The sequence below is a fragment of the Cupressus sempervirens genome, chromosome 6 (genome assembly GCF_028749045.1).
Source record: "Cupressus sempervirens isolate cs-2001-9-10 chromosome 6, ASM2874904v1, whole genome shotgun sequence".
NCBI classification, from domain to species: Eukaryota; Viridiplantae; Streptophyta; class Pinopsida; order Cupressales; family Cupressaceae; genus Cupressus; species Cupressus sempervirens.
Genome location: NC_143123.1, coordinates 685,801,485 through 685,825,033, shown reverse-complemented (window position 1 = coordinate 685,825,033; position 23,549 = coordinate 685,801,485). Strand labels below are relative to the sequence as shown.

Here is a 23,549-nt window from a genome sequence, read left to right as displayed (position 1 = left end):
TTTCTATGTCAAACGTGGACATCACAAAAGTATAACACTCATATAGTTTCTAGAGGTTTTTCACTGAAAGAGGGAATTGATTACAAGGAGACTTTTACTCTTATAGTTAAAATGAGTACCATCTGGCTTGTCCTCACCATTTTGGCTTAGTTTGGATGGAAAGCCCATCAAATGGACATTAGGTGCATTAATCAATCTTGAATTGCACGGACAAGTCTATATGACTTAGTCTCCTAGTTTCAAGGTTATTGGTAAAGAACACTAGGTATGTGGACTCGTGAAATGACTTGATGGGCTAAAATCATCTCCCTAGGCTTGGTACATAAAGATTGATAAGCACCTTAGGGATTCAGGGTTTCAAAGGAGTCTTGATTCCAATCTATATATCAAACTAGTAATAGTGCTATTCTTCTACTTGTCATCTACATTGATGATCTTGTTATTATTGACAATTCAACACTTCTAATCAAGCGCCTGTCATTTGACATGATAGATTTGGGATTTCTGCATTATTGCTTAGATATTGAGCTTTGGTAGATAGATGATAGTCTCAGGTAAATATGCCAAGAGTTTGCTAGACAAATTTGGGATGCAAGATTGTAAACTTGCATCCGCACCTATGGAGAAAGGGCTAAAGTTTTCCTGCAGGCAACTAGTGGGAAATTTCATCTATCTCAATGCCACTAGAGCTAACCTCAATTTTTCTGTGAGTTGCATCTCTTGCTTCATGACAACCTCTACGGTTGTACATTGAGTTGCAATGAAGCATGTGCTGTGATATGTGAAGGGCACTTCTAACTCTGACATTCTATATGCTCGAAGCAAAAATCCTAGACTCATTGGTTTTATAGAATCAGATTGGACAGGTTTTGTTGATGACATGAGTCTACATCTCGATATGTTTGTAGTCTGGGAATAGGTTCTGTCTAATGGACTAACAAGAAACAACAAAAATATCTCTTTCCTTGATTGAGGCAAAATATTGGGGAACTGTTAAAGCAGCTCACGAGTCAGTTTAGCTTCAAAGGATATGCTTTTAGACAGGCACATGTCTCAAGCAAGTCCTTCACCTCTCTTTTGTGACAATCAAGGGGTCTTAACTAGCGAAAAACTCTGTCTTCTATGAGCGGACCAAGCATGTTGAGCTTTATTGTAATTACATCTGCATGCTTGTAGAAGACAAATTAGTATTGGTATAGTATGTTCCAATTGAGTATAAGACTATTAGGTTTTTCACCAAGTCATTGGGCCCAGAGAAGTTTGTAAAATTTAGGGGGCAACTTGGTATAGTTGACTGATTGACCGCCAAGGGAGTATATTAGAATATTATTTGCATATCTATTTAGTTAATGGTCAATAATATAATATTAGTTTGTTTAGTCTTCAACTATTGATTGTTTCTTTAGAAAACATACTCAATTTAATTTCCTATAAATGTATATTTCATATTTTGAATAAGGTTAAGCAATTATCATTGTAACACCTTCTACTTCGTAGTTCTCCAATAGGTGTAGCCATAATTAAGTTTCTTGTTTGTACTAGTTTAGTTTAGTTAATTGTGCCCAATTATTGTTGATATAACAGATATATTAAAACATATGGGGCTTATTTAAAGAAATCTTTTGGTTTCTCATCCATTGAGCATCTTGCAATTGGAATTAGTAACAATATTGAAATCTAATTCAAACATTTTTTGTGTTTACTTTGTCAAGCCCAAACCATCAACTACTTCATAAAGGTACAGAAGTAGAAACACAATTTGAGTGATCCATGTATTGGAGCTTAGTAAGATGAACATGGTATAGATAGGCATATGCAGTCACTTTACATTTTAACTTCGCTTTTTTCACTAAAGCTAGCCTATTGAGATTTAACCATATTGAATTGTTCCTTTGTAATATGGCTTGGATGATCACTCATAAATTATAATCAAATTTTAATGAAGTCTTGTCTATTATGGTAAAATAATGAATGTGTTATTAAACAAAGATAATGATTAATCTATATATACAAGATACAAGAGAATGTTTCTATAACGAACAAGAGAGAGGAAATAGACACATTCTTGTAGAGTGAAAAAGAAAGTTTACATAAGGAGTTTATGGAAACATTACAAAATGATTGACCATTAGAAAGACAAAAGAGAGAGAAAATAGAAACTATCTAATATTGTAATACCCTCCCTTAATGGTCAATCTATCTTCAAAAAACAAAAATTTGCATGCCCTCAAAAAGCGTAAAAGGCAGCCTCGGGTTGATTAGAGAGGTTTGCATGTTCTGCAGTGTTGGCCTGTGGGTGAGACCCTCCTTACTTCCATTGGTCTGAAGAAATGCGAGTCTTGCAATCTTGAATCACATGAGCAAATTTGTGGCAATAGTTGCACCGGATTTGCTTCTTCTTGGAGCTATTCTGAGATTGAGTAGATGATTGAGATGGGCCTTTAGCCTTGTTAAAGGATTGGGCTGAAAACACTTGTTTTTTGGAGGACGAAGGAGCTCTACTACCGAACTGTTGTTTCCAACGATTTTGGTACAGAAGTTTGGTGCATAGATCTGAGAACTTCATGTCAACATTAGTTGCAGTAATGTTCAACGTCTCAATAAAGTGCTCATAGGACAGTGGTAGGCTTTTCAGAGTAATGATCACCATACTCTCTTCCTCCATAGTACGGTCAATGGCTTCAAGTTAATCTCTCGTGTCCTTATTCTTTAGAAGATCTTCCTGTTAGGACATGTGCTCATCTATGATAATAGAAAATAGTTGATTCTTCAGGAAGAAGGCTTTTCTTTTATCTGATATCTTGTGGAGATCCTTCAGTGTTGTTAAGGTCTCTGCAGCTGTCTTGCCAAATGACACTTGAGGGAACCAATCATTAGTAACTGAAAGCTTAATAAGAATAACCGCTTCACGATTATGCTCATCAAACTTCTCTTGAGTAGCATCAGTTGTGGTAGGACAAGTCTCAGTACCTAGAACAAGCGCCTCAAGGCGACGGTACTCGAAGATCGTCATCATTCTCTGCTTCTAGGTGTTGTAGTTCTTTCCGTTGAAATGTTAGCTGCCTTCTAGCATGAGAGCGGTGGAGATACCATTGCACGTTTTTCAATGAAAAAGCATAGAAGATCTGAGATTACATGAACTTTGAGACAAATTGACAGAAGACTTAGAAAATTTGAAGAACACTCGGATAAGTGCTCAAAAAATCACAAATAATCTGAAATTAGATTTTTAGCTCAAAAAACAAGGCACAAAAAACAATGTACCTAGAAAAAAGTGAGACTAACCCAGTTGAGATTTGCAAAAACTTACCTAGAGTATGTATTTTTTTTGTTAATCCGACAGAGGAATCAAGGGTTTTCAAAAAAAACGTTGTCAGATTAAAAAACTTTAAAAAATTTGCATAGTTCTTGAACAAAGGGCAGATATGGAAAAAAAGAAAGATTTTAAACCATGCAGCACAAGGAAAATTGCAAAAAAAAAATTGGATGCCAAATCCCTTGTTGGGTTTGGAGGAAAAAAAAGATGCAAATTTTGAACACGCTTGGACAAATATTTCGAAAATTTTGAACTAATAATTTTAAAATAGAAATTAAATTTTTTCGAAGAGGCTAGGAATTGTGCTCTGATACCATATTATGGTAAAACAATGAATGTGTTATTAAACAAAGATCTTGAAAGATCTATATGTACAAGATACAAGATAATTAATGTTTCTATAACGAACAAGAGAGAGGAAATAGAAACATTCTTGTAGAGTGAAAAAGAACGTTTCCATAACAAACAAAAGGAGTTTATGGAAACATTACAAAAAGAGTGACCATTAGAAAAAGACTGAAGAGAGAGAAAATAGAAACTATCTAATATCGTAATATTGTCACTTTAATGAGGTGGTGTTTTCTTCTAACTTGAGCAAGGTTGTTTGAAGCTCACCTGGTAACCTAAAGTGTAGGGACTTCCAAAGATGAATGTGGACATTTTAGGTGACAATGCTCATGATCTCAAAGTAAGGCAATACTCAATTGTAGTCTCTTACATTGCAAAATTCTACATTGAGGATTGAGTGGTTTCTTATTGGAGCAAATAAGGAGGGAGTTAACTCGTCTAAATGATTGGTCAAATGGGTGGCTATATAGCACATTACTCTACAGTTAGGGTGAACCATTAGTCATATTTCTCTTTATACATACAAGAAACAGCTTCAATATCCATGTTTTGCATGCTCAGCAAAGTGACACACCACATGAATACTTGCACTACTCAGCTAGTTAGCAGGAAAGTACAATCATTACAACTAGTGTTGGGAGATGGGAAATTATAAATTGAAAAAAGGTGTGAAATTAGGAACAAAGTTTTTACATGCAATAGGCTAGTACCCTTTGCACTTTATCAAACACTGATGGATTTATGTAGTTATAATCACTTGGGAACTAATCATAATTATCCCAACATGTTCTGTGAACTTCAGTATTTCCAATTTATTGAGTCCTTATACCAAGAAACCATCTGTTCTTGCAAATTGGCGGCGAAATAAAATTTGGTACATGAAGGACAATTTTATTTTTCTAGAATGTTATTTGAGGATCCATTTCCTTTCAACACTATATAAATCTTATTACTAACCCAATCATGAGAGTTGTTATCTGGGTTTGCATGAAGGACCCGGCTCTCCAGTTACCAGAGCATTTACTGGCCTTCAGGAAGCTCTTTCCACTTTCAATAGATACAATATGTAATTTGTCTAAATTGCTTGAGGCTAAATAAATATCAATATATAGTTTGTTTGGTTCTTGTTTCATGGGCTTCAATTTTTAAGCATTGGTGGAGTAATAATATTGGGCTTTTTTGGTAATTTTATAGTCTAAAAATGAAACAATTAAGTCTTTTTAACGCATTCTTTTTCAGTAATACTATTTGGAAATATATTATACATCTGAATTTGAATAATTCTCTCGTATTTTTCCAATCTCTTCAATCCAGTCTAAATCAGTGAATTTGTGTTTTGGTTCCATTGCCTTGGCGTTGAATTCTGCCAGCGATTCCAGTTCTCTCAATGTGAGTACTTAGTCCTTGCTACTTATCTCTTCACAATTTTCAATATAAGTATTTTTGTGTTTCTACGTAGTAGTTGAAGGCTGGAAGTTTCTATTGAAGGTTATATTTTTTAATGAACACATTTAATTTTTCTTCCTCTCTCCTTAAGAGTATTTTGCTACTATTTCTGATTACAGTCACATGATTGAAATATTTTGTTTTCTAATAGAAAATATCTGTTAAAACATTGTTAATAACTTGTCTGGGAGAGTATAGAGTGATTGTGCATCGTATAGATCAAGTTTAAATCTTTCATCTAAAATACTGTTAACACTGTTTCTCTTTGTGCACTATCTTTTGTGATTTTTTTCATTTCAGGTTTTTGACTAAGCTTTTCACCGAAGATCTACCTCGTCTCTTTGTTCGTCCAAAAAAAATTGTGCTGGACTTCCAAAAGGGGCAAGCAATAGGACCCGATTCAAAAGATTTCAAAAGTGGAGTCATTCAGGAAGGCAACAAAGACTTCACCGGGGAGTTATCTGTCACGTTGGTAGATGCTCGAAAGCTCAACTATATTCCATTTGGTATTCCTTTTCTTTAGACTTTTATGATTATTTTTGATGGTATACACAGTATATTCTAAAACAACATAAATGCACAATTTTTCTATATACTGGTAAATGTAAAATTCACTTTAATAAAGGTAGTGTGTCTGATTCCCTTGTTCGAGTGACTTTTAATTTTGTTCAGTTTGGTCTGAAACACCTCATGTTTGAGTGTTTTTGTTTAATTGGGCCAGAGAAGCCTATAATGGTGTTAGAACAGATTATTTCAGTTAGTAATGTTGGTTTCATCCGAAGTATAAATACCAATGATATTAATTTGGATAGGGGTATGTTTGAATATGTTTTGTCTAGCATGGTTCGTTAAGTAATATATGTATACTATAGGGACATACATCTTGTAAGATTATGACATTTTTAGAAAATGTTGGATAGGATACAACTAGATACAAAATTCTTTTTGCAAAAAAAACCGTAGTTGTCTGAAATTAATTAAGTGGTTTGGTTCAGTTTTTGACATTCTGACCATTGGATAATGTGCAGTTTTGTGCAAGGCTGAAACTGTTTAGCGTAGAGACAAAGATGAATGAATGCATACAGACAATAGAACACGAACAGCAGTATTATATTCGCAATAGTAGATGAATGATGATTTACAATGATCCCCGACGGGATATAAATACTACTGCCGAACATTCCCGAAGGAGTCTGTCGGCCATAATTATTGTATCCGTTACAAACTATTTACCGCCAGACCGTCGGCTACGGAATACCAAAACACCGCCGGATACGGAATACCGAAACACCGCCGGACCGTCGGCTACAGAATGCAAAATACTGCCGGAACCATCCAGTCGGCTAACACCATCCCCCCCAAAAAGAAAAGTCGTCTCCTGACGACTGACAAAATATCTTGATAGCCACCTGTGCTGCTTTCTTTGTTTTCAATTCCTCGGTACCCTAAGCCAAGTGTCGCTGCACTGCCTCCAACCGGATGATCAGCTCCTCCCGAGCTCTCTACGCATCCACCCAGACAGCCTCATAGCCAACACTTGCTCCCACTGCCTCTGATACACAAAAAGTCCATGCCTGCAGCAACTTCAACTCTTCTCAGCTAGTCAGACTCCCACGACTGATATCCGCCACGACTGGGGGTCCAGGAGGCAACGCCCCCGGCGGGGTCGAGGGGCAGCGCCCTCGCGGGGTCCTGGGGCAACCCACACAGGAATGCACAGATCACACCATTTTTGTCATTATCTGCCGATTCTGCACTTTTTCTGGCAACCACGAATGCGTCCCCTTCCCTTTGGCATCATCTGTCACTCATTCTGAACAACTTGATTCTGTTGACTTTTTTTTTTTTTTTTAAAGTACTGAACGTCTGACTCTGCATCACCCGCGGCCTTCCTGTTCTCCCTGCGGCCTTTCTTTTTCTTCCCGCGACCCATTCTTCTCCTACCCGTGGCCTTCTGCTGGTCAAATTCTTCACCAAATTCTTCAACATGCCCACCCAAACTGTCTGAGAAAAGATAAATCGCGGCTGTTTTAACTTTACCTTGCTACTGCCGTGGAAGTTTTCTGTCTGCGGATTTGCGGGGTTTTAAGTCCGCGGGGCCTTCCTTCCCGCGGGACTCTTAGTCCGTGGGACTTTCTTCCCGCGGGACTTCTAGTCCGCGGGGCCCGCGGGACTCTTAGTCCGCGGGGTTTTCTTCCCGCGGGACTTCAAGTCCGCGGGGCTCGCGGGACTCTTAGTCCGCGGGGTTTTCTTCCCGCGGGACTTCAAGTCCGCGGGGCTGTCAGGCTTTTTTTTTTTTTCTAATTTTTTTTTTTTTTTTTTTTTTTAACAGCATACATTACTCAACAACAGTACCTCTGAGTGACGTCATCGCCAGGGACTGTTGTACTGACGATACGGAAGGATTCACCGCCGGGGAGTACTTCCTTACACGATATGGTTTCAACTTAGATCCGTTAACTGGCTGAGTTATCTCTTGTCCGTCCAAGGTTGCTAATTTCATTGTCCCCGTGTCGCCAATTTCTCGGATTTGATATGGTCCAATCCATCGCACTTTGAGTTTGCCCGGCTTGATTTCGTTACGGCCATCATACTTCAGTACTAATTGTCCTGTCTGGAATTTGTTATGTCTCAGATGCTTGTCATGCCAGAGTTTGCGTCTATTCTGTGCTACTTCTGTTGCCCACTGTGCCTGCGGTCGTCGCACAATTGGATTATTTCCTTGCTGTCGGTGCCCTTCCACTAATTTTATGCTGCAGTGTGACCTTTTCTTTCCGCGCGATCTATTCACCATGTACCGGACAGTGGAATCTTTCGTTTTTTTGTGTTGAGACTGTATGTTCTTCCCCTCAGCTTCAACCATGGCAATTTTTCCTTCTTCCACTTCCCTGCATTCCTCCGGACATTCATTTTCCTCCTTTTTCTCATCTTCGTCGACCCTTAGCATATTGCAACTCGGAAAGAGTTCGTAGTCTTCTATTTGCCAGTGGTAAAGGCCATTAACCGAGTCCAGGTTGTCGTCATTCGATCCTCCGTCAAGTCTCAATACTCCTCCTTCATCCGGTTCCATTCTCCTCTGTCCTTCGTCATCACTTTCGCCTTCACTGTCAGAATCTGACAATGCTGCCTCCTCACCGACCATTTGCGTATGCAGGTCAATTATGAATCTTTTGCCTCCGCGCTCCATTGATAGGGTATTGCGTTTCCAATCATGTTTTACTTTTGCTTGCACCAACCAATCCCGTCCCAGAATAGCATCATAGCCTTTTCTTTTTAATGGAATGACTACAAAATCCAATAAAAATGGTTGCGTACCAATTGTTACCGGTTGCGCTTTCAGAATTCCCAACGGTTTGATTCCATGTTGGTCTGCCGTGAGCAACTGAAATGCAGGTGGCCACAACGTCGGTTTTCCCAACTTCTTCCAAGTATCCTCCGGTAAGACATTCACGCCGGACCCTCCGTCAACAATTGTCTCTGTCAAAACATTTTCCAAAATCTCCATCTCGACGACCGCTGGATGCCGTCCGGAGGTGAGTGCCAGCAGCATTGGATCTGTTGTCATTACTTCCCTACTATTCCTTCGTGTGTCCTCCGGTGCTTCCGAAAACGGTGTATGATTCAGAATAGCTGTCCGTAACTGGGGCATTGTGAGAAGGAGGTCACTTATCTTGACCGGTATCTCCGTTTGTAAGATCTGCCGTACAATGCTTTGTTCTGCGAAGTTCTTTGCCAAGGTGCCTGTGATGTCCTTCTACTGAGATGTTTCCGCCGACGATGCCTTTGCAATGTCCGCCTGCACTTCCCCCACTTTTCTCTTTTCCTCCGCTTGCCTCCGTGTAATTGCCAGAACCTCCTCTACATCCGTGCCGACAGTGATCAAATTTACTCCAGCCTTTGGACACTTGGAATCTTCGTGATCGCCGGGTCCGCACCATCTGCATAATAATTTCGGTGTGTTTGCCGCTGTACAATCCCACGCAAAATGACCCCACAAATTACATGTTCGGCATTGAACAATCGGCCGTCCGTTTGCATCATACTGGGTTCGACTTCGACTTCCATTATTATTGTTATTATTGTTATTATTTTGCCCTTCGTTATTATTCCTGTATCCTCCGGATGTAGCACCGGCAGTATTTGTGTTTCCGCTACTACCCGACGGGGAAGCCTCCTGTGTGAGAAACACCTGCGGAGATCCTCTTGTCTTCATGTTAAAGGGACAGTCCTTTGTCGAATGGCCCATGATCTGACAGATGTCACAGAATTGGTTCGTCGGACATGATCCCTTAGTATGACCGTCGGTCTTACATTCCGTGCACCACAGTTCACTGCCTTTTGGCTCCTTCTGCATGTTTTTAAATTCCTTCATCATGCGAACCATATCCTTCTGTAGGGCACGAACCTTCTTGCTGCTGCCTTCGTCGTCGCTACTATCATCTCCTGCAGGCTCGTCGTCATCAGAATCAAATGAGCTAGTTTTCTTCTTCTTTGTCTTCTGTTCACTTTCAAGATCGAGGGCTCTGTTGTAAGCATCGACATATGATGACGGTGGCACAATTTTCATTTTCCTCCGTAGTTTCGAGCGTAGGCCGTCCACAAACCACCTTTTCTGCAATCCGTCCGCTGGCTTGCTTTCCATTTAGTTTACTAAGTCTTTTAATCTCCTGGCATAGACACGGACCGTTTTGTGCTTCCCTTGCTTGGTATTGAAAATTTCTGCTACGATTTCATTATCATCCCGCAAGAGTTTAAATTCCGCCAAAAACTCCTTTTTAATGTTATCCCATGTATCCAGCTTCTGCGGATCCATATCCGAAAACCAATCAATCGCAACACCCCGTAGGGTTGCCGGAAATTGCCTGGCCCATTCGTCGGCATGTGTGATTCCATTTGCCCGCCAGATCGTCTCACATGTCTTACAATGTCGGAGAGGGTCAGCTGTACCATCGCCTTCAAATTTGGGTAATTTTTCTTTGGGTCCCGCCATAACTCTGGAGGTCTGCACTCCTACAGTGGTCGGCACTCCCACACCGGCAATCTGTACTCCCACACCGGAGGTGTCAACAGCTGCAACCCTTGGTGAAGACGGAGGATCCTCCGAAATTGTTTCCCGCGGAAGTCTATCCTGGCCGAAGAGGTCACTCCACGCTCGTGCTCCGTCGGCACCGCGAGCCGTGCGAGTTGATGCTCTCCTGTCTGAATTTTCTTCCCTTGGCGAACACAATTTCAAGAACTCCTCCCGTGCTTCTTCCACCAATTCCACTCGCTGTCGAGTCTCCTCCAACAATTCCTCCGCACTTCGGTTTTCGTCGACAATCCTCTGAAATCTCCGTCGGCGTTCGGCTTGCTGTGCTAGAATTAAATTCTCTTGCGCAATACGGATTCCATCTTTTCCCTTCGCCTTATTTCGATCCTTGTTAAGCTGATTTGGCATTAATCTTCATTCCTCCCACCTTCCAGATTCATAAGGCAACGGCGCCAAATGTTTACCGTACCGGTAAAGTAAAGTAACAGCAGAACAGTAGCATAATATTCGCAATAGTAAGTGAATGATGATTTACAATGATCCCGGACGGGATATAAATACTACTGCCGAACATTCCCGAAGGAGTCTGTCGGCCATAATTATTGTATCCGTTACAAACTATTTACCGCCAGACCGTCGGCTACAAAATGCAAAATACTGCCGGAACCATCTAGTCGGCTAACACCATCCCCCCAAAAAGAAAAGTCGTCTCCTGACGACTGACAAAACTAGGAGACAACTTACATACTACAGAAAGAATTAGAGAGAGGGAGGCGTCCCAGAAGTGTGTTGCTGGCGACGTAACTTATACACCTGCTCTGTCCTGATATGGAGATCTGTGTGGATTTGAGAGTTCACTTCGACGGCCTCCTTTAGAAGAAGTGCCGCATCCATGGCTTGCGTTCTGGCTAACTGCATCTCATACTCAGCCGCATCCTTATCTCGAACCGCTGCCTCCATACTTTGCTTAGCCAAGTCTTTCTCCTGCACCGCGGCTGCCAAATCTGCCAAAAGTGCTGTCCGCTCTGTGGCCCATGCTGCCTGCTGGGTGGTCAAGTCGGTGGCTAGTTTCTGTCTAGCCTCAGTTTCAGCTGCCAATGATTGCTCTGCTGCGACTCTGTTCGCCTCCGCACGCTGACGACCGTAGTAAACATCTTTGTACAGTCCCACAATCTCATGCGCTAGTTTCATCATAGGAGTGTCCATGGGTCCCAATTTCGGCTCCGTGGCCCAATCTGTCAGCATCTCCTCTGTCTCCGTTGCCGGCCAGCCCCTATCTATAAAGCAAGTCTCAAATCGCCGAGGACAAATCCCACGAATATATGCTCTGATCAAGTGCCATTCCCTCCGCCGAGTCAGGGCCTGAATTGCTACATCGTGGCCCTTCTTTAATGCAGACTTAATAGTCCTGAGGTAATCCCGACACCTGTCTTCATCTGACCCGTAGTCCTCCTTGGCGAAAGCCTCTAATGACCATTCAGCATCACTGTGTCCCCCCTCATCAGTGGGAGCCATGCCCACATCCGGTGCTGCCGTCTGTGTTGTTGGCGCAACCACGGCATGTGGCATTTCCTCCTCCGGAGGTTGAGGCTGGGGTTTCGCCGGCCATGTTTCAAAACGCCCAGGAGACTGAATGGAGGGACCCCGCTTCGCCGGAGTGAGTCGGAACTGCTGCCTCAGAAACTCACTAGCTCTATCTATCACCTCCGGCACAAGCTCCATATTCATCTTCTGTACTGACTGGGCTGACTCGGCCTCTGCTAAAAGGGATGATGAAATGGTGACCACGGCGTCACAATCAATGACCTCCAACCGAACCTGTGGCTCAGACTGTGGTAGTGGTGGCTCTGCGACAGTGACATTCGTTGGACGGTGTCCGGTACTGCGTGTGGAACCACCTCAGCCACTGTATGTGGGACATCAGCCTCCGCTGGAGGAGTCATAAGAACTGGGGCATAGCGCTGACCAAAGGCCGGAATGACCGTAGAAGAGGTAGTCAAGTGTGCTGAGGTTGACAGCTGAGGCGGGGTAAAGAATGTAGGCCCACCTCCTGCTGGCTCTCCGTCAACTTCAGCCGATATGCTCTCCTCTTCTTCCCCAGATTCAGCCTCGTCACTTATTGAAGTGCCCTCCCTCCCGCTATCTGTTTCTCCGGAAAGGGCTAATTTGCGGAGTACTTCCCTGTGTCCAGCAGCTGACCCTCCTGTATCCAAGTGGCGCCAGAAGAAAATGGGAGGCTCCCCGTCTGCCAGCTTGCCCCGTGGAGGAGCCTCAAAGCCATCCATAGGGATCTGATTAGCTGCTGCCTCTAAAAACAACCCGATGGCATGGTGCGGCATAAAAAATGTTCGGTGCTGAAGTGTCATGAATTCTTCCATTCTGTCGGCAAGCACTGAGGCCCAATCATAGACCACTCCCTGCATGATACCATTCATAAACACAATCTGTGGCAGTGCGATATCTGAAGCTCGAGTGGCACCGGTCAATCTGCTCTTGATGACGTCCATGATACAACGCCAATGGCCCTCTCGAATAAAGTCCCTGCGAAGCCCTCTGCACTTTGTCCCCTGAACTACTGCCTCCTTCTCCATAGGTGTAAGGTCCCTGCATACTAGGGCTATCCAATGCTCCTTTCGTTCCTGCGACAGTTTATGATTCTTTATTTCCACTTTCTTCCCGCTGGGGCCAGGAATGCCGAAGACCCTGGTGAAATCTCTTGGTTTAAAGGACACCGTCATCCGCTGCCTTTTGTACAAGAACGTACTTGTTCTGCTCTGGACACTGTATGTTTCTATCATGGTGCGCAATACTGATTCAAACATCCGAATGGAAAAGATGGGAAGCTGAATAGCCCAATGTACCTGTGCCCGTATCAAAATCTGTTTAATTTGGTCTGCCTCAGGAGTTTCCTGCCACCACTTCCGGCATTCGCTTCCGCTAAGACTCTCAAACTGGATGGTGAGATAAGTGAGTTCTCCCTTGGTCTTTTGTTTCTTGCTGCTGGAACCGGAGGGGCCTGCAACTCGAATTCCTGAAGCCAAAACTCTTGAAGTCTTCTCCATATTGGCCAACTGACTCTTCCACGGCTTCCGCTTGCCTGCTGACTCCATGCCAAAAAAAATGATTTATTCTTCCTATTGCCGGCTTCTTAAATTTCCCGTGGAAATACTCTGGCTGACGGCGAAGGTGGAAGTTTTCTCCCGCGGCAATCTTCTTGTCTATCGGTGACGTTGAAATTTTTCAATCTGATGGATTGACAAACTTGGATGTTATCCCACTTGATGTCGACCAAATTTCCCAACCACTGCCTTATGCTGGTCAAATTCTTCTCCAAATTTTTCAACACGCCCCCCAAACTGTCTTGCTACTGCCGTGGAAGTTTTCTGCGAACCGCGGGGTTTTAAATGCGCGGGGCCTCCCTTCCCGCGGGACTTCTAGTCCGCGGAGCTAAATCATCCTCACCGCAATTGATCCAAGCTCCAGGAGGCATTCATATTTGATTGGCGGTACTTGGTGGAGCATGCATCCCCTTCACGGACAAAAGACTGTGGGTTTAGTAAAAAAGAGTCAAAATCGACTAAGAATGATTGTCATGCCCTCCCTTGAAGAATTGCAGAGATCTACAGCATGAAGACGACAAAAGGATGAGGCAGTCATGCTGATCCACCCAAATCCAGCAGCGACAGACTTCGACCCAGCGTTCAGTGAATCTGGCGAAGGTGCAGGGAAGTAAAGTTCGTCGAACTGAGAAGGCTTGGGAGAAAGCGGAGGAGCGGAAGGACTAGCAACGGAAGCAGCTACAGTAGTGTTTTCCAGATGCGGCTCTTGGAGTTTTTAAGCCTGCGGGGCCTCCCTTCCTGCGGGACTTCTAGTCCGCGGGACCCGCGGGACTCTTAGTTCGCGGGACTTTCTTTCCGCGGGACTTCTAGTCCGCTGGGCTTTCTTCTCGCGGGACTTCAAGTCCGCGGGGTTCGCGGGGGCTGCCAGGCCGCAAAAAAAAAAAAAAAATATATATATATATATATATATATATATATATATATATATATATATATATATATATATATATATTTTTTTTTTTTAATACTCAACAACAGTACCTCTGAGTGACGTCATCGCCAGGGGATGCTGTACTGACGACACGGAAGGATTTACGGCCGGGGAGTACTTCCTGACACGATATGGTTTCAACTTAGATCCGTTAACTGGCTGAGTTATCTCTTGTCCGTCCAAGGTTGCTAATTTCATTGTCCCTGTGTCGCCAATTTCTCGGATTTGATATGGTCCAATCCATCGCACTTTGAATTTGCCCGGCTTGATTTCGTTACGGCCATCATACTTCAGTACTAATTGTCCTGTCTGGAATCTGTTATGTCGCAGATGCTTGTCATGCTAGAGTTTGCGCCTATTCTGTGCTACTTCTGTTGCCCACTGTGCCAACAACCGTTTCTCCTCCAGTTTATTCAAATTAGTCAATCGCTCCTGTAGACTTCCGTCATCATCCAGTTTGTTTTCCAACGCTATTCGAAGACTTGGAATCATGAATTCTGCGGGGACCACTGCTTCTTGTCCAAACATTAACTGGAATGGTGTGTACCCGGTCGTCACTTTGTATGCCGTGCGGTACGCCCAGAGAGCAGCAGGTAAGTTCTCTTCCCAATCCGCTCCTTCCACCGCACAGGATTTGTAGATGATGGATACCAGAATTTTATTGGTGGCTTCTGCCTGCCCATTTGCTCTTGGATAGTACGGACTTGACAGCGAATGATAAATCTTGAACTGAGTAGTGAGCAGTCTAATAACATGATTGACGAAATGACCTCCCCTATCACTTGTTAATTGTAATGGAATTCCATACCTTGTGATGATTTGTTCATAAATAAACTTCGCGGTACTGACGGCTGAGTTATCCGGTAATGCACGGGCCTCCACCCACTTGGTCAGGTACTCCGTTGCAACAATGATGTAGCGACACCGTCGCATCGTGCTCACCCTCAATGGTCCAACGAAATCTAGCCCCCATCGTTCAAAAAGTTCCTGCGCATGAGAAGGTTGAAGTGGCATGAAATCTTTCTTCAGCGGTTTCCCAGTCCGTTGGCAAGTGTCACATCCGACGACCCATTCCCGTGCATCATTGTACACCATTGGCCACCAAAGTCCTGCAAGCAATATCTTTCGTGCAGTGGTGTCAGGCCCCATGTGGCCTCCTGCGGGGCCTTCATGGGCTTCTTTTAACACCTGCGGTATCTCTTCTTCTAGCACACATCGTCGAAGAATGTGATCCGGCCCCATTTTGTAGAGCAACCCATTGATTAATTGGAATGTACGACTCCGGATTATCAATTTGCGTCTATCGTTTGGTGACATCCCCGTGGGAAATTGTCCTGTTGATAGGTATTCACCAATATTCTTGTACCATTCCGGCAGTACCCCAATCTGAAACAGCTGTGCGTCAGGAAAGTCGTCATTCACACCATCTGCTGATTCCCCCGTTTTGATCCGTGACAGGTGGTCGGCACTAACGTGTGTTTTTCCTGGCCGGACACTGATTTTGAAAGTAAATTCTTGCAACAGTAGCAACCATCGGCTAATCCTCCCTTGGATGACGGGTTTGTTAATCAGGTACAACAGGGCCTGGTGATCAACATAAAACACAAACGGTGTAGCAAGCAAATAATGGCGGAATTTTTGTACGGCATAAACCATTCCCAAAGCTTCTCTTTCAGTTGTGCTGTAGTTTTGCTCGGCCTTTGATAACAACCGGCTGGCAAAGTATATAGGATGATCCAATCCGTGATTACCAGTCTGTGCCAGGGTTGCGCCGATCGCATAACTAGAGGTATCCACATGAACATGAAATTCTTTATTCCAATCCGGATATGCCAGGATGGGTGCCGTAGCCAGTCGTACCTTTAGCCCTTCAAATGCCTCATCCTGCTCTTTCTCCCATCGAAATGCCTCTTTCTTGCATGTGAGCTTATCTAACGGCTGGGATACCTTGGCAAAGTTTTTAATAAATCTCCGGTAATACCCAATGTGTCCGAGAAAAGATTTTACCTCCGTGACATTAGTGGATGGCTGCATTTCTAGAATGACTCTCACTTTGTCGGGATCCGTCTTTAATCCTTCCTTACAAACAATGTGTCCGAGCAGTCTGCCATGCGGAACCATGAATTGGCACTTCTTGGGGTTCAATGCTAGCCGGGCTCTGCGACATCTCTCCATACATTCACCAAGTGCTGCCAGGTGTCCGTCTTGTGCGCTGAATATTGACCAATCATCCAAGAAGGCCTTGAAATTTCCCACAGACATCTTGTCGAAAATATGCAGCACAATCCGTTGGAATGTGGCCGGTGCATTACACAACCCAAAAGGCATCCGATTGTACGCATAGACGCCATCTTCAACAACAAACGTCGTCTTCAACTTATCTTCCTCCGCTATAGAAATCTGATTATATCCGGAAAACCCGTCCATGAACGAGTAGATTTCATGTCCCGCGACCTCCTCCAGAATGCTATCCGTGAATGGAATTGGAAAAGGATCTTTGATTGTTACTGCATTCAGGCATTTGAAATCAACGCATATCCGAATCTGAATAGTATCCTTTTTTAAGGAAATGACTATTGGTGACACCCATTCGCTGGTCTGTACTTTGAAGATAATGCCAGCGTCTAGCATCCGGTTGATTTCCTCCGTAACACGTGCGGCATAGTTCTTATTCATCCTGTAGGGTCGCTTCCGTACAAGGACAGCTCCATCCATCAGCGGAATGCGGTGCACACATAATTCCGGCGGTACTCCTTTGAGATCCTTGTATGTCCATGCAAACACATCCTTGTAGTCCAGAAATATCTTAAATGCCGCGGCTCTGAGTACTGGATCCCAATTATCTCCCACTAGGATGTTCTTTGGTTCTGCCCCATCCCCTAGATTCATCGTTTGCAGTGTAGCTTCATTATACTTGATCGACTCTCCTTCATCGAATGCATGAGCTGGGGTAATATGCAATGGTGATTCCCCCTCCTTAACTTCAGTAAACTCCTGCGGATATTCGTTCTCAATTGACAGAACATTACAACTCGGAAATAACTCATAGTCCTCCAGTTGCCAGTGGTATAAACCGTTGACGGAATCCAAGTCGTCATCCGTTATTCCCCCGTCCAATCGGAGAACACCTTCTTGATCTGGTTCCATCCGTCGTCTCCCTCCATCCTCACCCTCCGAATCGGATGACAAGGCCTCTTCCCCTACCATTTGGGTATGCAAATCGATGACGAATCGACGACCTTTACTTTCAAGGGATATAGTGTTCTTCTTCCAGTCGTGTTGGGCTCTTGCTTCTATAAGCCAACCGCGGCCTAAGATGGCATCATAACCTTTCTTTTTTAATGGAATTACTACGAAATCCATTAGAAACGGCTGAGTGCCAATGGTTACCGGCTGCGCCATGAGAATACCCAGTGGTTTAATACCATGTTGATCAGCGGTTAGGAGCTGAAAACTTGGAGGCCATAATGTGGGCTGTCCAAGTTTCCTCCAAGTTTCCTCTGGCAATACATTCACGCCGGACCCTCCGTCCACTATGGTGTCTGTGAGAACATGTCCAAGTATCCCCATTTCGACAACTGCAGGGTGCCGTCCTGATGTCAGTGCCAACAACATCTGGTCTTCTCCTCCCGTAACAAGTTCCTTTTCTTTCCGTCGACTTGGTTCTCCTGGTGGCTTCTCCTTCTCAAGGCTTGCTTCCCCTGTCATATTTGAAAAAGCAGATCGAAGTTGGGGCATGGTAAGAAGTAAATCACTTACCTTTACTTGCACCTCTGTTTGCAATATTTGGCGTATTATGTTTTGTTCAGCGGAATTCCTTGCTGAGGTGGCGGCTGTGGTCGGAGGTGTTACTTCTTGCGATACTTTACTAACCTCTGCCCGTGCTGCTGCAAACTTCTTTTTTTCTTCGGTGGGGTCCGGATATCCTTTTGCTTGTTGCCGCGTAATGGCCAGAACTTCTTCTTCATTGGTTCCAACCGTGATTAGGCCTTCCTTCCCGCGGGACTCTTAGTCCGCGGGACTTTCTTCCCGCGGGACTTCTAGTCCGCGGGGTTTTCTTCCCGCGGGACTTCAAGTCCGCGGGGCCCGCGGGACTCTTAGTCCGCGGGGCAGTCAGGCTTTTTTTTTTTTCTAATTTTTTTTTTTTTTTTTTTTTTTTTAACAGCATACATTACTCAACAACAGTACCTCTGAGTGACGTCATCGCCAGGGACTGTTGTATTGACGACACGGAAGGATTCACCGTCGGGGAGTACTTCCTTACACGATATGGTTTCAACTTAGATCCGTTAACTGGCTGAGTTATCTCTTGTCCGTCCAAGGTTGCTAATTTCATTGTCCCCGTGTCGCCAATTTCTCGGATTTGATATGGTCCAATCCATCGCACTTTGAGTTTGCCCGGCTTGATTTCGTTACGGCCATCATACTTCAGTACTAATTGTCCTGTCTGGAATCTGTTATGTCTCAGATGCTTGTCATGCCAGAGTTTGCGTCTATTCTGTGCTACTTCTATTGCCCACTGTGCCTACGGTCGTCGCACAATTGGATTATTTCCTTGCTGTCGGTGCCCTTCCACTAATTTTATGCTGCAGTGTGACCTTTTCTTTCCGCACGATCTATTCACCATGTACCGGACAGTGGAATCTTTCGTTTTTTTGGGTTGAGACTGTATGTTCTTCCCCTCAGCTTCAACCATGGCAATTTTTCCTTCTTCCACTTCCCTGCATTCCTCCGAACATTCATTTTCCTCCTTTTTCTCATCTTCGTCGACCCTTAGCATATTGCAACTCGGAAAGAGTTCGTAGTCTTCTATTTGCCAGTGGTAAAGGCCATTAACCGAGTCCAGGTTGTCGTCATTCGATCCTCCGTCAAGTCTCAATACTCCTCCTTCATCCGGTTCCATTCTCCTCTGTCCTTCGTCATCACTTTCGCCTTCACTGTCAGAATCTGACAATGCTGCCTCCTCACCGACCATTTGCGTATGCAGGTCAATTATGAATCTTTTGCCTCCGCGCTCCATTGATAGGGTATTGCGTTTCCAATCATGTTTTACTTTTGCTTGCACCAACCAATCCCGTCCCAGAATAGCATCATAGCCTTTTCTTTTTAATGGAATGACTACAAAATCCAATAAAAATGGTTGCGTACCAATTGTTACCGGTTGCGCTTTCAGAATTCCCAACGGTTTGATTCCATGTTGGTCTGCCGTGAGCAACTGAAATGCAGGTGGCCACAACGTCGGTTTTCCCAACTTCTTCCAAGTATCCTCCGGTAAGACATTCACGCCGGACCCTCCGTCAACAATTGTCTCTGTCAAAACATTTCCTAAAATCTCCATCTCGACGACCGCTGGATGCCGTCCGGAGGTGAGTGCCAGCAGCATTGGATCTGTTGTCATTACTTCCCTACTATTCCTTCGTGTGTCCTCCGGTGCTTCCGAAAACGGTGTATGATTCAGAATAGCCGTCCGTAACTGGGGCATTGTGAGAAGGAGGTCACTTATCTTGACCGGTATCTCCGTTTGTAAGATCTGCCGTACAATGCTTTGTTCTGCGAAGTTCTTTGCCAAGGTGCCTGTGATGTCCTTCTACTGAGATGTTTCCGCCGACGATGCCTTTGCAATGTCCGCCTGCACTTCCCCCACTTTTCTCTTTTCCTCCGCTTGCCTCCGTGTAATTGCCAGAACCTCCTCTACATCCGTGCCGACAGTGATCAAATTTACTCCAGCCTTTGGACACTTGGAATCTTCGTGATCGCCGGGTCCGCACCATCTGCATAATAATTTCGGTGTGTTTGCCGCTGTACAATCCCGTGCAAAATGACCCCACAAATTACATGTTCGGCATTGAACAATCGGCCGTCCGTTTGCATCATACTGGGTTCGACTTCGACTTCCATTATTATTGTTATTATTGTTATTATTTTGCCCTTCGTTATTATTCCTATATCCTCCGGATGTAGCACCGACAGTATTTGTGTTTCCGCTACTACCCGACGGGGAAGCCTCCTGTGTGAGAAACACCTGCGGAGATCCTCTTGTCTTCATGTTAAAGGGACAGTCCTTTGTCGAATGGCCCATGATCTGACAGATGTCACAGAATTGGTTCGTCGGACATGATCCCTTAGTATGACCGTCGGTCTGACATTCCGTGCACCACAGTTCACTACCTTTTGGCTCCTTCTGCATGTTTTTAAATTCCTTCATCATGCGAACCATATCCTTCTGTAGGGCACGAACCTTCTTGCTGCTGCCTTCGTCGTCGCTACTATCATCTCCGGCAGGCTTGTCGTCATCAGAATCAGATGAGCTAGTTTTCTTCTTCTTTGTCTTCTGTTCACTTTCAAGATTGAGGGCTCTGTTGTAAGCATCCACATATGATGACGGTGGCACAATTTTCATTTTCCTCCGCAACTTCGAGCGGAGGCCGTCCACAAACCACCTTTTCTGCAACCCATCCGTTGGCTTGCTTTCCATTTTGTTTATTAAGTCTTTCAATCTCCTGGCGTAGACACGGACAGTTTCGTGCTTCCCTTGCTTGGTATTGAAAATTTCCGCTACGATTTCATTATCATCCCGTAAGAGTTTAAATTCTTCCAAGAACTCCTTTTTAATGTTATCCCATGTATCCAGCTTCTGCGGATCCATATCCGAAAACCAATCAATCGCGACACCCCGTAGGGTTGCCGGAAAGTGCCTGGCCCATTCGTCGGCATCTGTGATTCCATTTGCCCGCCAGATCGTCTCACATGTTTTACAATGTCGGAGGGGGTCAGCTGTACCATCGCCTTCAAATTTTGGTAATTTTTCTTTGGGTCCCGCCATAACTGTGGAGGTCTGCACTCCTACAGTGGTCGGCACTCCCACACCGGCAGTCTGTACTCCCACACCGGCAGTCTGTACTCCCACACCGGCAGTCTGTACTCCCACACCGGCAGTCTGCACTCCCACACCGGAGGTGTCGACAGCTGCAACCCTTGGTGAAGACGGAGGATCCTCCGAAATTGTTTCCCGCGGAAGGCTATCCTGGACGAAGAGGTCACTCCACGCTCGTGCTCCGTCGGCACCGCGAGCAGTGCGAGTTGATGCCCTCCCGTCTGAATTTTCGTCCCTCGGCGAACACAATCTCAAGAACTCCTCCCGTGCTTCTTCCACCAATTCCACTCGCTGCCGAGTCTCCTCCAACAATTCCTCCGCACTTCGGTTTTCGTCGACAATCCTCTGAAATCTCCATCGGCGTTCGGCTTGCTGTGCTAGAATTAAATTCTCTTGCGCAATACGGATTCCATCTTTTCCCTTCGCCTTATTTCGATCCTTGTTAAGCTGATTTGGCATTAATCTTCATTCCTCCCACCTTCCAGATTCATAAGGCAACGGCGCCAAATGTTTAGCGTAGAGACAAAGATGAATGAATGCATACAGACAATAGAACACGAACAGCAGTATTATATTCGCAATAGTAGATGAATGATGATTTACAATGATCCCCGACGGGATATAAATACTACTGCCGAACATTCCCGAAGGAGTCTGTCGGCCATAATTATTGTATCCGTTACAAACTATTTACTGCCAGACCGTCGGCTACGGAATACCAAAACACCGCCGGATACGGAATACCGAAACACCGCCGGACCGTCGGCTACAGAATGCAAAATACTGCCGGAACCATCCAGTCGGCTAACAGAAACCAGTGATCAAAGGTGGAATTTCTTTTGTATATCCTTGTTTCTGTTGAAATTCTGTGCAATTCTTGAAATTGACATCAGTTTTGAATTCATATGAGGAAGTTATGGTTTTGAGAAGTTCTTGCAGTTGCTGTTAATGTCACACACAGTCAATTGAGAGATGTCCTCTTAATCTTCAATTTGATAGCTGGTTTATATTGGCGACTTCTGTAGGTTGCATAAACATTGTATTTGACAAAATAAGTATTGTACAGTCTGTACAAGCAATCTTCAGTTTTTGACATTCTGACCATTGGATTAGCCATAATGTGCAGTTTTGTGCAAGGCTGAAACCAGTGATCAAAGGTGGAATTTCTTTTGTATATTCTTGTTTCTGTTTAAATTCTGTGCAATTCTTGAAATTGACATCAGATTTTGAATTCATATGAGGAAGTTATGGTTTTGAGAAGTTCTTGCAGTTGCTGTTAATGTCACACAGTCAATTGAGAGATGTCCTCTTAATCTTCAATTTGATAGCTGGTTTATATTGGCGACTTCTGTAGGTTGCATAAACATTGTATTATGACAAAATAAGTATTGTACAGTCTGTACAAGCAATCCAACAGTTTTATGAAATAAAAAGCCATGTTTTGACTAAAAATGCCCCAAAAGAGTTACTTTTTGGGTTCCAAAGTATGTGATGGCTTATTTATTTTTGATCTTCTGTTTGGCTGGAAGAAAGTTATAACAATATTCGGCACTTGGAAGAAGGGCGATCCTCATTCTATTGTCAGTTTCAGCTCAGCTATAACTGTTGCATGGTGTTTTCCCTTCATGTAGAGAGTACTTACAGGTAACTTGAAGCTCCAAATATGAGAGGACTCCATGGATGCCAAGAAGGCATGTTGCTTATCTGTATTATGCCTTGCATTAGGTTTCATTCATTTGTAATGGAGAATGCGAGAGTTCTTAATCTGGGGTTGGGTTTTGTTGTCCTCCACTCTATTTTGTTGAGGTTTTAGTCTTTTTTTCTGTTGTAACAGTAGTAGTAGTAGTAGTAATAGTAATAGTACCCATATGCTGGCCATTAGTCAGTCTACAGATGGGATGGAGCTTGGTATGAAGTACAAAGATTTTGAAAAGCCTGTGAGGTGATGCAAACACATGTAATACTAAAGATCAGCGGGAAAATATTTAAATGCTCACTCTTTGTTGGATATGCTTTGTGTGTGATGTGAATTTGTTTCTGCATTTTGATAAACATCTAGTTTATTCTTTAATGCATGTGTTATTGGCAACCATTCTAGGTGGTCATATGCAGGTAGAGGAAGTTTGACTATTTGGGGCATCTCATTAAAAATCCATATGTTGTATACCAGAGTGTGGATAAGATGTCCTGAGCATGTGGATTACTTTGGAAGTTAGTCACTAAGAAATGAATATATTTTATTATTATAACTTATAAGATATGCCGATCTTCTGAAAACCCCTAAAAATGAACTTGTGAATGGACATCTATATCAAAATGTCAAAAAGTAATCATGCATATTATTCATAGCTCACGAGTTACAATGTTGCTTTAAAAATACATAGTAGTTAGGGGCTGTGTGGACTTCTCTTGGTTGGAATTTCATGTTTCTATGGACTATTTAAACCATATAGCATAGAAATTACAGGGCTTCTTTTAGTTTTAGG

General features: G+C 43.8%; 1 protein-coding gene across 2 annotated transcripts in view; it reads left to right on the top strand.

Moving 5' to 3' along the window:
- Positions 1-23,549, top strand: part of LOC149554054 (uncharacterized) — a 128,583-nt gene that overhangs the window by 33,937 nt on the left and 71,097 nt on the right. For both annotated transcript variants that reach the window (XM_089789395.1, XM_089789396.1), the window contains exons 3-4: positions 5,035-5,053; positions 5,411-5,616. In XM_089789395.1, the coding sequence (XP_089645521.1) occupies positions 5,035-5,053; positions 5,411-5,616 (225 nt within the window). The remainder of the gene's footprint in view (positions 1-5,034; positions 5,054-5,410; positions 5,617-23,549) is intronic.